This window comes from Grammomys surdaster, unplaced genomic scaffold (assembly GCF_004785775.1).
Source record: "Grammomys surdaster isolate TR1022 unplaced genomic scaffold, NIH_TR_1.0 259, whole genome shotgun sequence".
Taxonomy (NCBI): Eukaryota; Metazoa; Chordata; class Mammalia; order Rodentia; family Muridae; genus Grammomys; species Grammomys surdaster.
Window position 1 is genome coordinate 2,120,894 of NW_021604700.1, and position 17,023 is coordinate 2,137,916.

Here is a 17,023-nt window from a genome sequence, read left to right on the forward strand (position 1 = left end):
ACACATCAACCGTCCACACACATCAACCGTCCACACACATCAACCGTCCACACACATCAACTGTCCACACACATCAACCGTCCACACACATCAACGTCGTATTAGCGCAGAGGAAAATGCTCTTAACATCTTCGAACTGATTTTTTTTCTTTTACAAATTTCACAAATGCTGTATTGCCAAATAGTGTTGTGACCTCAGGACAGGTAATCTCTTTCCTTGAAAAGCATTTGAGACTACCATCGTCATCCATTGAGTTCTGGAGTCTGTAAATTTCACCTGTGAGGCAGGGGATCCACGCAGGGATGATGGCATGACCACCATGAGAAAATCATTTCCAACTTCCATAGAAAAGGGAGGGTGGTTTTGGACAGCCTTATGCTATTTAATAGTTAACACTCTGGGAATTTGGGTGACTTAAGCAATTCCTGTGTTTTGGGGGCATCGCACACGATCCTCTTGTGTGGCTTTTCAGTTATGTATGACTCGGGAATCTTAAGTTTAGCAGCAGAGCCAGACTGGCATCTATTGAGTTCCAAAATATGAAGTTTGACTCCTGTGCAGAGCTGTGTCCTAAACTGCCACCAGCCAGATTCCATTTTGGGTGATGTTTGGGTTAGTGTCAGGAGAGCTGAATACAGAGATTTGGCACCTGCTAAATTCAAGTAGCTGTGAGCCTGAGTCATGTTGGCAAGTCTCAGAGTTTATAAATTAAGGCATGTGAAAATAATTTTTGTTAATGAGTACCCTACCAGCCTTGTGAATACTTTGAAATTTTCAGCTGGCCCACAGAAATGTTGGATGTTCTACAAAGGTTTTCATGAAGTTTGTAACTGACACCTCCTTCTTGCCACCCTGCTCCTAGATAAGCAAATATAAGCATGCCTGGTCCCCAAGCACTTTCCAGTATACATGGTTGTTTCACATCAATGACATGAATTCTATAATGAATGAATGAATGAATGAATGAATGAATGAGTGGATGGACTTTCTGTGTTGAGGGTTCTGCATCCGGTATGGTGCACATGTAGAGGTCAGAGGACAGTTTTGTGGACTCAGTTCTCTCCTTTCATCTTTACATGAGGTCTGAGGGTTGAATTCAGGCCCCCAGCCTTTCAGGGCGAGTGTCTTTTCGTAATCGGCCATCTTGCCAGCCCAGCATAGACTCTTGAGAGACAAGAGATAGAAAATGCATGACAAGCATCCCTCTTGCCGTGTCTGGAAAGTCAGCTGTCAGAGCAGCTCAAGTTCTTTTTCACTCCTTGGAGAACATTAGGCAACTTAGAGAAATAGCCAAATACAGAAGATTTCTTCTCATCAGGCGTGTCATGAGACAACCAGAAGCATGCCGTGAGGGATGGCAAAGCTTTAAAATTTCTGAGCACTTTATCCAAACGAAGAGGGGGAAACAAGACAAACCAAATACAAAACAGGGGCCACTTTATCACTTCTACCCAACTATGGCTAAGGAAAGGTGTGTGTGTGTGTGTGTGTGTACAGCTGTGGGTGTGAATGCGTGTATATACAGGTGTATGTGTATGTATAGTGTGTGTAGGTGGGTGTATAGGTATGTGAGTGTATCTAGGCACATGTGTGTGAGTGTGTGTATGGTATGTGTGTGTATAGGTGCATGTGTGTGAGTGTGTGTACAGGTGGGTGTGAATGTGTGTGTATAGGCTTGTGTGTGTGAGTATGTAAGTATGTGAGTGTGTGTTTGTGTACAGGTGCTTGCGTGTTTCTAACAATAGTAAAAGACAAACAACAACAAAACCAGAGCCCAGACCAGACTTTGGGTCTAGTTTTATGTCTGTCCCATATTCTCTTTTAACTTGGGAAAGCTGGCCAAAGTAGGACTTTTTTTTTCTTCTGTAGAGTGGTGTAGTAATGGAAACTCATTAGATGGTAGAGTGACCACTCTATTATAATCTTCTCCTTCGTCATTCATTTGCATTCACTCATGAGCTGTTGTTTTGCAAATGTGTAGTGCAGTTGGAGCTGTCACTGACTTCAGTGACTGGGGTCCTTTGCAGAAAACACTTTTTTTTCTTCTGTCTGTTCACTGCTGTTGGCTCCTGCCCCTTGGTATCAACATGCCTTTAGAGGACAAGCTGAGGGGACTTGCAGTGTGGGAAAGGATCATGAAACATCAGGGTCTCTAATAGTCTGAGGGCAGATCCACTGTAAACTCTCCTCACCAGTTCGGACCTTTAAGTATGAGTTTGGAAACCCAGGCAACTGGGTTGTGTTGTTTATTCCTGATAGGCCTGCTTTATCCAGATGTGCACAGAGTGGCTTTCATGTAAGCCCCTGGAATCGTACATATTTGTGTATTTCTCTGTGGATTAACATTGAAAGTAAATCACAGAGAACGTAAGTTGGTTTATACACCCCTCACCTTTTACCTCGTGCTGGAGGTTTCACAGGGAGCCTGTGGGATCTGCAGCGTCAAGGCTGCCTATGAATCATTCTGCCATTTCCTAGTGGAGTCTGTTAAAAGCCTGTCACCCGAGCTCCAGTAATAAATGTGTTCTCATTCTCTCCCCAAACCCCCGACTCTCTCTCCCTCCCTGCCCCCTTCCTCCCTCCCTGTCTTTAGTTCAATTATGGAGAATCCAATTTATCTTCATTCTCTAAGGCATTTACTTGGAGAAAGAGAGTCCTTGGGCATCATTGTATGTAATTAGATTTTTGCACCTCTGTATTGTGAATTGGGATTTCCAATTTTCCACCCTAAGGTGTAAAGTGAAGGTGCTTAGCAACCCAAGATCATCGCTGATGCTGTAACTCAAGAGGGCTGATAAATCTCTACAATCTCAGAAACCCGGGAGACATACACATCGGCATATCTTATACCTTAAAATTATTGAGATTTTTGGAGGCATTTTTCTTGTTTGCCAATATTAATCTTTACCCACAACCTCAGCAGGTCTTAAAAAACTGTACCAAAAGCCTGCTCAGTTTCCCTTCATATGTAATTCATCTCAGTACCAGTGAAATAGCCATGGTGTTAAGAAATTTTTTTTGATAATTACTTTTCATAATACAAATCTAAAACCTTAAAAACAATGTTTTTTTTTGGTGTTTTTTTGTGGGTTTTTTTTTTTTTTTAGTAGATCAAGGGCTAACTAAATAACACTGATAAAGCTATAATTTTCAAAGATTAGAGAAGAGCTCAATGTTTGAATTGTTTTGTATCTCATGACACAAAAAGGGGTTTTAACTTCTCGTATTGTTTTCTTATGAACTAGTTTTCTAAAAGGTGTTGAAGTAGAGGAACCTTCCCCTTTTGAAAGGATTTTAGGCTTTAGAACAGTGGCTCTCAGCTTTCCTAATGCTGCAACACTTTAATACAGTTAATGGTGCTGTGGTGATTCCCAACCATAAAGTAATTTTCATTGCTACCTTGTAACTTTAATTTTGCTACTTTCATGAATAGAAATGTAGATATCTGATATTTCTGATGGTCTTAGATGAGCCTGTGAAAGAGTCATTCAACCTCCCAGAGGGGTTGAGACTCACAGATTGAGAACAATTTTAGAATATTTGTAGTTACTGAAGTAACACTGGGAATCACAGGGAGTGAAGACTAATAAGCGGTAGAGTAGAAATCAAATAACTGATAAATAGATTTGAGTGAACCATTGCAGATGTGGTCATTGTCATTCAAAGAACCTTCTAGAGTGAAAAAAACCTGCAAATTCAGATTCTTCAGACTTTATATAAATTTCAGCCAGGTTGTCACATGTTTCTCATCTTTATAAACTGATCAAATCAAACAAACCAAGATGTGATGTTAATAATTTCAGATATTTTCATGGGAAAACTTATTTGGAAGCTCAAGAGGAGTTAGCCTGTAAGATTCTGATTTCTGTAAACAAATATAATTGCCTTTCCTGGTGCATACCTTCATAATAAGTAATGAGGCCTCAAACCTTCCTTCTTAGAATGATATCATGGGTTTTGTTATTATTATGCATTGTGATATTCTTTGGTCTTGAATGTTTACTCAGCTGTTCAAATATTTGTTGAGTGTACAAATACAGTATACCCTTGGAGGAGCGATAAGCCGTATTTAAACAGTTATAGCAAAAGTGATACATAGTTTTCCGAGAATGCTAAGGTGGTGAGATTGTTTCCAGCTGGTCAGATCTGAAAACAGTTCTTTTAGGCTGGCATTGGCTTCTGGCCTTGAAGAGTGTGGAAATGGCCAACAGGATACTTACGGGAGAAAGGAATAGATAAGGTTTGGATTGAGCCGTGTGATATATGACAGGTAGAGTTGGGTTCCTTCAGTGGCAGGCTGAAGAGTTACAGGTAGTGGGAAACTACTGAGGGATGTCATACAAGAGGTGGCATGATGTGACAGCTCCATGTCCCTGGAACTTGGCAGGCCAGGACCCAGAGATCTGTGACTTCTGACTTCTGTCATTAATGAGGTCTGCTCCTCACAGCATTCAGAAGAGTGTCCCTGTAGTCTCAATGCCAGGACTGTGCTCTGCAGGGAAGACACTCAGTTTAGCATCCGGTCTTTGGCAGCTTGCGACAGCTTCATCTTGAATGGGTCCCAGTAGACTTATTGTTTTTGCCTCTCCTATGCTGTCCCCTTATCCTAGACTCCAGCCCTTCTTAGAATCTGTTGGTACTCCATGAATGAAGTGTTGGCTTTGCTTCCAAGGTCTTTAGGGGTTTAGGTCTTTAGGGATCTCAGTCCTAGCATTTCCCTCTTCTACCCTGCACATTTTTGGTCATGTTTTAGAATAGAGACTAAGTGATTTTGCCTTGCTGTGCTGTCAACCGGGAGAAAAATTTGAGATTCTTATTTAGAGAGTTAATAAGCCTCAATAGAGGATATAGTGGTTGAGGTGGGGTAAAGGGGACAGATTTAAGAAATAGTATAAAGGGGCTGGAGGGATGGCTCAGCAGTTAGGAACACTGTCTGCCGTTCAGCAGAAGGACCTGAGTTCAGTTTCCAGCACCCACAGCATGTAGCTGGTAACTGTCTGAACAGTCACTCCAGGGGATCTGATGCCCTCTACTGGTCTCCGTGGGTACCTGCACACACATGGTGTATACTCACACAAACATACACAAAAAATAAAAGTAAAACTTGAAATAGTGTAGAAATAAAAGTAACAGGATTTGCTTGACCTTGGGAATGAGAGAGAAGGGAATTGAATGGACAGTAGGTTTTTGAGTTCATGAGTGTGTGAAAACATTTGGTTTTGGAAGGGCCTGCAACTACCTTTTCTGTAGATGGCTAAGCGTTGTGTCTAGAGCTCTGGAAGAGGCCTTTTGGTTTCAGTGAGGCTCACCAAGGGAGTAAACTGTTGCATTATGATGCCCAGCACAGGCTGGGGCCACCAAGTAGGATTCGCAAAATTGTAGCTGTGGTGACAGTGCTATGTCCCTAACTGAGAAGAAGCCCTTCCCCTGGTGTCAGCCTTACTGTGACCCATTAGCATCCTTGTGCTGGAAGCTCTGGCAATGTGGCTTACATAAGACCCTGATATGGGGGCTCTTCATTATCTGTATTTTACAGATGTGAGGAGTGAGGCTCAGTGGAGCACAGATGCTAACTGTGCCTTTTGCCTTCAGTTGGTTATTGCTAATGTATAATGTAGTTGAGGTTTCTCAGTTTAGTTTGGCTATTTGAGACAGGGCCTCACCATTTAGCCCATACCGGCGTCAAACTGCAAAGCACTGGAATTACAATTACACACTACTATGCCTGGCATTATGCAGTTTATTTTTTAACTCAGGATATGCAGAGGGCAATTTAAGCCAAACATCCATGGGAATGCAGGTGATATTTGTTTCAGGCCCGCAGTCGGTTGGGGCAGCTCTCTCTATTCTGCAAGTCAAGATGTGTCCAACTCAAGAATACAGTAAGCAGACTTCTTTCTTATTTTTTATTTTCTTAGTTCTTTTGTTCAGTTTGAGGGATGTCTTCTGGTACTTGGCTAGGGGCTTCCATCATCCCCACCTTTCTAGCCACTTTCAGTTACTGTGTGTCAGCTATGGTGCCGAGTACTTTTAATGAGGTATTTTGTGTGACTGTTACAATAATTCTGTTAAGTTTCTACCATTTTTTTTTCATGTGAGAAGGAAGAAAAGGTAACTCCTATGAGGCCATGCAGCCAGCAAGGGGCAGAAATACTTGTGTCATCTTTGCCTGAGTCCAGAGTCCATCTTCCTACCATTTTGGTATTGTTGACCCAACCCCAGACTTTTGCCATTATCCTCAAAGTCTTCACATTGGATGCTCCTTTATGTAGGTCCAGACAGGTTTAATCTAATGTCTAGATGCATTTTAGATCAACTTTGGGTATTTTTTTCCTGGATCTTTTGATGCTATTAGCTGTTTTATTTACATTTGAACCAGTCATTAAGTAAATGCAAGAAATCTTCAATCTCTTCTTTGTTAAGAGTGACTTGTGTTGAGAGTGTCATGTGTAGATATTTAAATCCCAGAAGCATTTTTTCTCCAACAGTGGGACGCTGGCATTAAGCACCTCGGTAGAAGCAGGGCATACCTGCAGGAGGCTTGGGGCAGTAGGAAAGCATTGGCTTCCATAGCTTCACAGAGATCATTATAGAAGGACAGCCACCCACTTTCCTCTCATTGTGGTGCTTGTAAGAGAGCAAACATTAGCATCAACAATTAGCATGACAGGCCAAGTGCAGTGCTTCCCTGGAACCAAAGGGCAAACTTTGCTCATCATTGAGACTCTTACTGTGGGGATTCTCAAAGATTTCCCACTCCCGTGTAAGAAAATTATAGACAAGGATATAGGATTACTATTTATGCGTTGTAATAAAAGCTAATAAAATAATAACCAATTAGATGCTTATAAAGCCAGAGTATATTAAAGTATTATGCAAATCCTGATTAATTGTAATACCACAAACTCAGGGAGCAAGCAAAAGCATGCTTGATTCAAATTATAGGGGCTTTTATTTGCATTTCTACAGAATCTATTATTAGTGGGTCTCAAAAGGACCTTACAAGTAATAATTACTAAAGCCCATAAATATAACCCATAAATGTCATTTTATTAAGGGAATACAAAAGAGCTTCCCTTTCTCATACACATTAGAAGACTGAAAAATGCCCAAGCAGAAGGTAGGTGTGTCTGCCTGTAGAGGGTCTTGGTGTGCATGGGTGTTTGGCTGCGGTTTCATAGGCACACAAGCAGTTGGCTGTTGGAGTCAGGGTCCTCCTCCTGAGCATCTCCAAATACCTGGCTCAGGTTCTTCATTTCTTTCTGAAATTTTACATGCGTAATAGCTCTGTGTAACTCTTGCCTGTAAGGTATATTTTAACATTCCTCTGTCAACTAAAACATCAGATTTGTAAAACAGAAGTTAAGCCAAGCTTCCCGTGAAGTATTCAGAACTATCTTGGAATGCTATCCCTGCTCTATTTTCCCTCGTCCTACCTATCGAGTGCTTATCAGAATAGATGGTGACGCTGACATTTATCTCTATCCTTGGAAACAAGTATCGAAATGCCGGGAGGCTTTCCAGTGTGGTTCATGCCTCTCCCATAGCCTGTACTAAGCAGGGGTTGGAAAGGCAACTGGATCTACCCTTTCCTCCAACTCTAGGTCTTACATGATTGACAGCGAAACTTACCCCTGGTGTAAGACACCAAAATACCACTGCTGGTCAGTGTGGTGTTGTAGTTGTGCCTTCAAGATCATGCTTCCCTGTCACCCAGACTCAGAGAAGGTGGGCCCAAGTCCACCTTACTTCACAGCCATGGACAGTGGGTCTGGAGAGCAGAGGGAGCTGGCTGAGGTAGGACGGACAGTTTCTATCTCACAGTTAGGACGGGGACCGCAGTCCAGGTCTCTAGACTTGTAAGTCAGTTCCTCTCTCCACCTCACGGCAATCATAGGACACTTTATATCCAAAAATCTCCTAAACTAGGAGCATAGGAGCAAAAAGCTCTCCCTCGAGTCCCCCCCCCCGTCTGTGCGTGTGTGTGCATGTGTGTGTGCACTTGTGTGTGTGTGTACATGTGCACACACACTATGTCTTTATGTGTGTGGAGGCCAGAGGTCAAGTGAGTTCCTCAGTCACTCTCTACTTTTTTTTTTGGGCGGGGGGGGGGGGGGGACAGGATCTCTCACTGAACCTGAATCTCACTAATTTAGCTAGACTCCTGGCCAGCAAGTCCCAGAATCCTCCTGTCTTCATCTCCCTGGGGCCAGGATTTTTACATAGGTGTTGGGGGGGGTCTCAATTGACCCTCCCCAACACCTATGTAAATGTTTGTGCTTGCCTAACCAACCCTTTACCAACTGAGCCATCTTCCCATCTTGGTATGGTATTTTTATCTAGGACTGTGGAGGCGAAAAAACTAGAGGCTTAGCTTCCAGGTTCTGAAGAAAAATGAGAGATGTGTACACAGAGTCTGGAAGGGTGGGCTCTGAGATCTCCATCATGTAGGAGGATAAGTAACAAGCTAGAGAGGCTGGGAGGCAAGATGGAATACTCTTACACTCACAGCAGTGAGCAAAACGTACACCGAGAAAGACTCCTCTGACTCCTGACCGACTAGCGGGATGCTGGATGGAAGGAGGGTTCGAAGCAGGCGTGGCAGGAGCAGCGTTCCCAGATAACACAGGATGCTAAGAGCCCTGCTCAGCAGTGGTGTTAGGGAGATGGGAAGGGTATGCACAGTAACCTGATATCTACTCTGGGAGGCATGCTACATTTCAAAATTCTGAGTTTCGTGTTTTTCCAGGGAAAACTGAGGCTTCTATCAAAAACTTCAGCCCCTACTACAGCCGCCAATATTCTGTGGCTTTCTGCAATCATGTGCGCAGCGAGGTGGAACAGCAAAGAGATTTAACATCACAATTTCTGAAGACCAAGGTAAGCCGCAAGCATTTGACTTACCTCTTTCCCTCACCGGAGAAAGGGTTATAGATGCTAATATTCGAATTATTTGAATTGTAGTTCTTAAAACTACACTAAAATCATTTCATGCTTAAAAAAACCTCAAGTGAAAATAGATATGATTTCTTGTTGATTGTGTGATCTATATAAACAGAAAGCTAGAAGGGTTCAAATCTCACTGTGTGTTTTCCCCACCGATGGTTTGGTACAGGAAATTTAGCTTGCCATTGTGAAGTTCAATCAAAAAAAAAAACCCATCATGATTACATTTATTTTGGTCAACCATCAAACACGATTTCCCCTGAGTTGTCTTTGATCTAGTATAGTAATTTCAAAACTCCCTACCTTCCTGGAGTTTATGTTCAGATGGAGGAGACGGTAAACAGTGGGAGAAACTGACAACAGGTGATGGTAAGACAGTGATCAAAGCTTCAGACACAAACAAAGCAAGACTCTTGTCTGGGGGAAGTTGATAGGGAAGGAAGCCCTCTGGAGAGACGGCATGCATCTGATGACCGGACAGAACAGGTGTGGGGGAAACAGCTGTGGAACCATTGTCCCAGGAAGATGGAGCTGGAAGTGAAAAGGTCCTCCAGCCCAGAGCCCCCAAGACTCTGTGGAGCTTACCTGGATCTCTGCGAGTGAGAGAGTATTGGGCAGTGACCTCGGGGAGACAGGCAGCGACCAGGACCTGTAGGACCAGTGTAAGGGCCTGGTTTTAAGAGTGATGGGAAGTTCCATGACAGGGATCCATACAGACTGATACAGACTGTCAGAGTTTTAAGTGTGTAGTTTGTTGTTGTTGTTGTTTTTTCTATGTAAAGACTAGACCATGAGGGAAAAAAGGAAGTGATGGCCACTGTGTATGTGTGAGTGTGCATGTGTGTGTACACAAAAGTGTGTGTCTGTGAGTATGAGGCCAGAGGTCAGCATTATGTCATTTCTCAGAAGGAGGAAGGAAACCCTGTTTTTTGAGACAGGGTCTGACACTATCTTGGATAGGCAGGCTGGCTACTGAGCCCTACCTATGGATCTGCCAGGTCTCCGCCTGCCTGCTGCGGGGTTACAGAGAGCTGGCTTTTCAAGTGTGGCTTATGCTTGTGTGATAAGTGCTTCACTGACTGAGCTAGCTCCCAGCCTGGGAAGGAGGCAATTTTTGACATAGCTGGTGGAATCTGCTGTGGGATAATGGGGGAGGAGAAATGTAATGGGCGTGGCTTTTCATGCAAGTACAGCAAGGGGGTGTGGCTTTTCATGTGAGCAAAGCAAGGGAGTGAAGCTGCCTTTTACTCAATGAGGGTGAGTGGAGGTTAGAGGGTGTGGGAATCAGTTCGTTTTGCCAAAATAAGATTGAAATGTTGGCTTTCTTTTGCTTTTTAGAAGATACAGCTGTAGCTTCAGGTGGTTTTGAGCCACCAGATGTGGGCGGGAACTGAATTTGGATTCTCTACAAGAACAGCAAGCATTCTTTTTTTTTTTGGTTTTGGTTTTTCGAGACAGGGTTTCTCTGTGTAGTTCTGGCTGTCCTGGAACTCACTCTGTAGACCAGGCTGGCCTCGAACTCAGAAGTCTGTCTGCCTCTGCCTCCCAAGTGCTGTGATTAAAGGCGTTCACCACCACCACCCGGTGGCAGCAAGCATTCTTAATCATTGAGCCAGTTCCCTAGTCCTGAGATGATGGTGGTGGTGATAATAGTGTGGCTGTTGTTGATGATGATGGTGGTGATGATTTTTACATTCATCAGTGGACAGGTTGGTTAGGTGGATGGTGGTTCTGATCTGGAGCACAATAGACAGATGAAGTCTGGGATTGTTAGGTCATAATGGAGAAGAGCCTGAGGTATGGTGGGAGGACAGAAACGGAGAGGAAAAAGTACCAGCCTCAGCAGCATTTGCAGATACCAAAGAGGAGAGAGTCCAGGCAAAAACACTATGAAGAAACTCCCTGAGGAGAAGGAGAAATGAGTCAAGAAAGACAGAAATGAGTGATGAACGGACCAGCCGCTGCTGAGAGTCTGAGTTAGTTAACCAGAGAATTTAGCAGCATGGGAATCCCACAAAAGGGTTTCAGAATTCAGAGAGCGTGTTGAGATGCACATTCCAGAGCTAGAGAGATGACCAGCAATTAAAAGCATCTGTTGATCTTGCAGAGGACTTGAATTTGGGTCCTAGGACCACATGGTGGCTCACAAACACCCAGAACGCCAGATCTCAAGTTCCCAATGATCTGACATCCTCTTCTGTCTTTGGAGACACCACACATGCATATGGTGCATATATGTACACACTGGGAACACATACACATAAAGTAAATACATTTAAAGAAAGGAAAGAAAAGAATGCAAGTTCCAACCATGTATGGTGGAGTATAGCCATAGCCTCAGCCCCGGGAAACAATGGAGGGAAGGTCACTGGGTCCCAGAAACTGGAGAGCAGCCTGGGCAACAGACTCCTGCTTTGAGCAAAACAAATGCAGATTCTGTGTCTGGAACCCAGAGGCTCAGACATAATAAGTCTATCAGGAGACCACAGTTTTGATTAAGTGGCCCAAGTTTGAGAAAAGCTGTACATAAGAACTATGAAGTTGTCTTCAGCCTCATCAGGGAGGCCCCTTTTCTCTTTTAATGAGACAAGATAGGGGGTTGCCTCATTATCCATCAGGAGGGTCTTTAAGCCCTGGAACTTGGAATGAAATTCATTTCATTCCTTAGATGAGTCTTAAAAGAAATAGACCTGTCTCTTCTGTATGATTCATATAAATTTTTTGCTTTAAAGTAAGGTTTTGAAGGCAAAGCATGCCTGTTTAAATGGGAGAAGTCAGTGTAGCGTCGGTGACATGCCAGACAAGGGCACATTCCTGTATTTTACAATAATAAGGTAATTGTGCAGCAGAGCAGGATGCTTGTTCTCCTTACACAGAAAACCCAATAACGACCTAATGAGGAGCCGAATAGAAATTCCTGTAGCACATACATCAAGGGTAATGAGAGATGCTCATGAATATAAGAGATAGAACTGCTTGTTGCTGGCTTGCCTTTTTCTTCAACCTAAAACATACCTCTTAAAAAGCAGGAAGAGGAAGCCTAGCAGTGCTGGTGCACACCTTTAATTTCAGTGCTCAGGAGGCAGAGGCAGGTGGATCTCTGTGAATTTTGAGGCCAGTTTGGTCTACAGAGTGAGTTTCAGGACAGCCAGGGCTGTACAAAGAAACCTTGTCACAAAACCAAAACTAAAACTAAAACCAACCAACCAAAACAAAAGAAAAAAGAAGGCAGACGGGCAGAGTGCTTACAGCCTAGGTCCCCACTTCTTCTGGGAAAGGTGGGATGAGTAGGAGGTTGCTTTGAACTATTATTATTATTATTATTATTATTATTATTAGAGTCAGGGTCTCTCTGTGTACCCCTTGCTGGCCTGGAACTCACAGAGATCCACCTGCCTTCCAAGTGCCCAAAGGAAGGTATGTGCCATCACACCTGGTACAACTGTCATTTGATATCTAGAATCACCTGGGAAGAGCATCTTAATGATGAATTATCTACATTAACTTGGCCTATGGACATGTGTCTTGGATACTTTCCTATTGTTGCAAAAAGAACATCACCAAAACAACTTATAGAAAAAGGGTTTATTTGGGGCTCTCAGCCCAGAGGGCTAGGGTCCTTGACTGTTAAGGCAGGAAGCATGACAGCAGGTAGGTAGGCATGGCGCTAGAACAGTAGCTGAGAGCTCACATCTTGAGATAGAATCTCAGGCAGAGAAAGAGAGACTTGGAATGGCAGGAGCCCTTTGAAATCTCGATGCACTTCCAACACACCTCAAAGCCATGCACCTTCTTCAACAAACACCGTACTGACCCAGTCCGTTTGGGTCAGTCAACAGGTTCTAGCAAGAGAGAGAGTGGGGATGGAGGGGCAAGAGACTCAAAGAATGGAGACAAGACAGGGAATCTGGTCAAGTCCCATTTATTGAAAGAAAATCCTGGGTATATATAAGCACAAGCAGGGGAATGCAGCTGAAGACACTTTACCACGTGCGCCAGCTGTGCACTAAACAACAAAACAAGATATGTGAGAAAAACAGGATGTTTATCAGAGTGTGCTCAGCTGTTATAGGATGTTGAAAACAAGTCTCTTGTCAGGGTGTATGGCCTGAGATGGCTGCAAAGATGATAGCCGCTTTCTGCTAGGAGTCGGCTCCCAACACCACACCTCCTGATCCTTCCCAAACAGTTCCACCAAACTGGAACAAAGTATTCAAACATATGAGCCTATGGGGTCGTTCTCATTCAAACCACCACATTAAGTCTGTGAAGATTGTCTTAGGTGTGGATTGATGTGGGAAGACCCAGCCTCTCACTGTAGGCAGCACCACTGAGCTATGCAAGAGAGATGAAAGCAAGCGAGCAAGCAAGCAGGCAGGCAGGCAGGCAGGCAGGCAGGCAAGCAGGCAGGCAAGCAAGCAAGCAGGCAGGCAGGCAAGCAAGCAGGCAGGCAGGCAGGCAGGCAGGCAGGCAGGCAAGCAGGCAGGCAGGCAAGCAAGCAAGCAAGCAAGCAAGCAGGCAGGCAGACAGGCAGGCAGGCAGGCAAGCAAGCAAGCAAGCAAGCAGGCAGGCAGGCAGACAGGCATCCATGTGCTTGTTACAACTTTCTTTGCTCTTGACTGGATTTGATGTGACTAGCTGCTTCAGTTCCCTGAAACTGTGGCCTGGAGTTGTAAGCCAAACAACCTCTTTATTCTCAGTTGCTTTTGGAAGTCAAAATATTTTTATCACAACAACAAAAATTAAACTGGGACAATAGAAAAACAGCTGACTGATTTTAGACATAACCTTGAGGCATGTCAGTGAGTTGCAGTGGATACTCAAAATGTGAATGTAGTACACTGCCTCAGTCAGTCACACAGTTTATCAAGCATTTATTAAGTGCCATATGCATGCACTTAATAAATAGCATATGCATGTATACCTTCCACCATATGCTCCCATTCCTAATCTATATAGAGGGAAATGAAAATCAGAACAGTACCGTGTAACAAGTGTGGGCACTTTTCTTTGAAGGAATAAGAAGGGGAATCCATGGTAGCCAGGAGAAAGTAAGTTTCCCCAGGATCACTGCATACCATAATTTCCTAAATTATTCCTTGAATATCATGAATAATATACTGTTGGCAAGGTGTATTATCTTTTGTTGTGTCACATAATCATATCCATCTCCTTTAAGCCCCCTCTGGAACCAGGAACTGTTTTGTATGAAGCTGAGCTCTCCCAGTTTGCTGAAGACATCAGGAAATGGAAGGACAGATACATTGTGGTTAAAAACGATTTTGCTGTGGAAAGCTATGAGAACAAAGAGGTAAGATATGCCCAGGTTACCAGCAGTTCTTGGAGTATTTTTAAAACATTGGTTATGTTACTTGGCATGCCCTGGCCTTGACAGTTGATTGATCGGGTACTCACCTCAATTAATAGTTATTTGTTGAGTATCTACTGTCTGCCAAATGTCTTATATGGATCTGAATGAATAGTAGTTGATCAGACACATGCTTGCAGTATAGGGAACAAGGCTTGGGAAAAGTGATGGCAGGTGAGTGGGAATAGCTTGTGTTAAGTGACCGGTGCTTGATGTAAGAGTTGGTTCAGTGATTATTCATTCAAGCTCAAGGTTCTTCTCAGCCTGCAGCTTGCCACTGCTCCCTGCTCTGCCTCATCCTTCCACTCTTAAGCATCACATCTGATACATAGCTGGGGGGTTATTATTCAGTAAGATAGTGACCGAATTTGTAGGGCTTCCAACAAAGAACACCCTGAAGACTTCAGTCCACTTAGATTTAGGGGTTGTTTTGATTTAGTTAGACTTTTTCCAGATTATTTGTCTTGTCTTTACCAAGAGAAAACAACAACAAGATTAGGTGTGTAAAGCATCTACACCTGGAGGACTTCAGATTTTAGTGTTTCTTCTTTCTTCCCTCCTATAGAGGTTATGTTCAGCTAGAACAGAAAGGACACTGAGCAGTGAATTTGGAAAATCTAAAGTTTAGTCAAGTGTGTCACTAATTAGAAGTAAACTCGCCAGGCAGTGGTGGCGCACGCCCTTAATCCCAGCACTTGGGAGGCAGAGGCAGGTGGATTTCTGAGTTTGAGGCCAGCCTGGTCTACAGAGTGAGTTCCAGGACAGCCAGGGCTATACAGAGAAACCCTGTCTCGAAAAACCAAAAAAAAAAAAAAAAAAAAAACAAAACAAAACAAACCTCTGGACTCATCCGAGCCTCAGCTGAACTTACAATGAGCTCAAATGATCCAGCGGATTCTCAAGAGTTCATGCTATATGTGTTTCTCATCCACACACATTCTCAAGTACCCTATGAGATGCTTGCCTGTATTACGATTCCACTCAATCCTTAATCCTTGCTCCCAACACACTGCAAGCAACGGTAATTAATTATCATAGGCTTTTCATAAACATCCTACCGTGTCCCCTTAGACGGCTGGGAGAGGTGGTGTATCTCAATAACATTAAGGGCTTTGAATTACATCTTTGACGGTTACCAGATGCATGCCTTTAGCTAAGTTACATATGGCCTCTAGTCTCCGTTTTCTCTTCTGCAGACTGGCAGATGTAGCTCCTTAGAATGACATAAAAGAACACACTGAAGCACCGAGCATCTGGCTAGCCCATGGTTTAGTCCACAACAGAGCAATTGTTCCTATGCTCGCTACTAACTAATTGAGAAAGCTTGTTATCAGATTTATTGAGTTTTTTGCCACATTTGTCAGTAAATGAAATTTTTTTGGAAATTAAATTTTCATGACTTTCCTTTTATTTTTTCTTCCATTTTTAAAGATGTTCTCCCCCAATTTGAAATTTATTCTTTCTTTTCATTGCTCATTATTTTCAACCAATTTAAGTTATAAAGGTATGATGAGTAAATTTGATTATGATTAGATATTTCTAAAAACAACCTGGGTACTTAAATGAAAAGTACATGTAGCTTGTCATCATCATTTGACATTATAACAATAAAATCCTGTTTGTTAATTTATAGACATATTTTTAAAAATCACACAGAAGAGTTAGACATTAATGATTTATAAATGTCTTGTTTTATTGAGAGTCCAATTTGGTGTTGAGCACAGGGACCTTGAAGCATTCTCATTTCATAATTCATCCCAATTTCCCTCAGATTTGCTGGAAACCTGACAGATACAAAGATGTGTCTGGAATCTGTCACTCATGGCTCGGTTGGACACGTTATTTAACCTCTGTGAATTTAAGTTTTCTCACTTGTAAAGTAGAGATAATATCATAGTTCTGTCTTGAGAATCAAATGATAACATGTATAGACACTTATCATAACCTCAAATAAAATTCACAGTGGAGTCCTGTCTGAATCAAATCACTTCACATTATCCTCAAACCGTTCAAAGACAGATTCTCCTCTTACACTCTGGGTCCCTAGTGTGTTTAAGCAGCTGATCAGTAATTCTTCCAAGTATTAAAAGAAGTTTCATAGCACTCAGTGTTTGTTTTGTTTGGGTCTCTTCAGGCATCTCTTAGAGATGGAACATGTGTTATTGTTATTTTGGGTTTTTTGCCCAGATCAATGTTATTTTAGTTATTCCCAAAGGCACACTGTGGGTCCCATAGTTTCTGGGTTTCAATTCTCAACTTGCCCTCAAGTTACTACTTTCAATAATTTGTCTTGACAATCAGCCTGCTGGTCAGATGCACCAGCTTTCATTTCATCTCATTTGTTTGTCCCTGGGGTGTGTCGGCATAGGCACTAAGCAGGGCAATGGATTTTGTTCGAGTTTCTCAGACAGCAGAATGTCTTGTCTTATCTGCCAGCCAGAATGTCTTCTGATGTCACAAAACTGCACTTCCATTCCAATGACTTCACTGCAGAACATCCAGTCACAGTCACATCTGAGGGCAAACGATCACACATTTTATTGTGGTAACATTTTTGTGTTTTTGCTGAAACTCCATGGGAATCACTGTAGTTTCGTAGTCCACAGTTTCCCTCAGTATCATATGCCTACAACAGCTGAATACTTTGTTACTTCATGAAGTGCATGTGTGCCTGCCTGCATGGGAGCCTGCATGTGACGGGGGGGGGG

At 42.9% G+C, this 17,023-nt stretch overlaps 1 protein-coding gene across 1 annotated transcript in view; it reads left to right on the top strand.

The window, feature by feature from the left end:
- Fam129a (family with sequence similarity 129 member A) overlaps positions 1-17,023 on the top strand; it is a 152,563-nt gene that overhangs the window by 55,157 nt on the left and 80,383 nt on the right. Inside the window, exons 2-3 of the mRNA XM_028775757.1 lie at positions 8,751-8,881; positions 14,127-14,258. Of these exons, the coding sequence (XP_028631590.1) occupies positions 8,751-8,881; positions 14,127-14,258 (263 nt within the window). The remainder of the gene's footprint in view (positions 1-8,750; positions 8,882-14,126; positions 14,259-17,023) is intronic.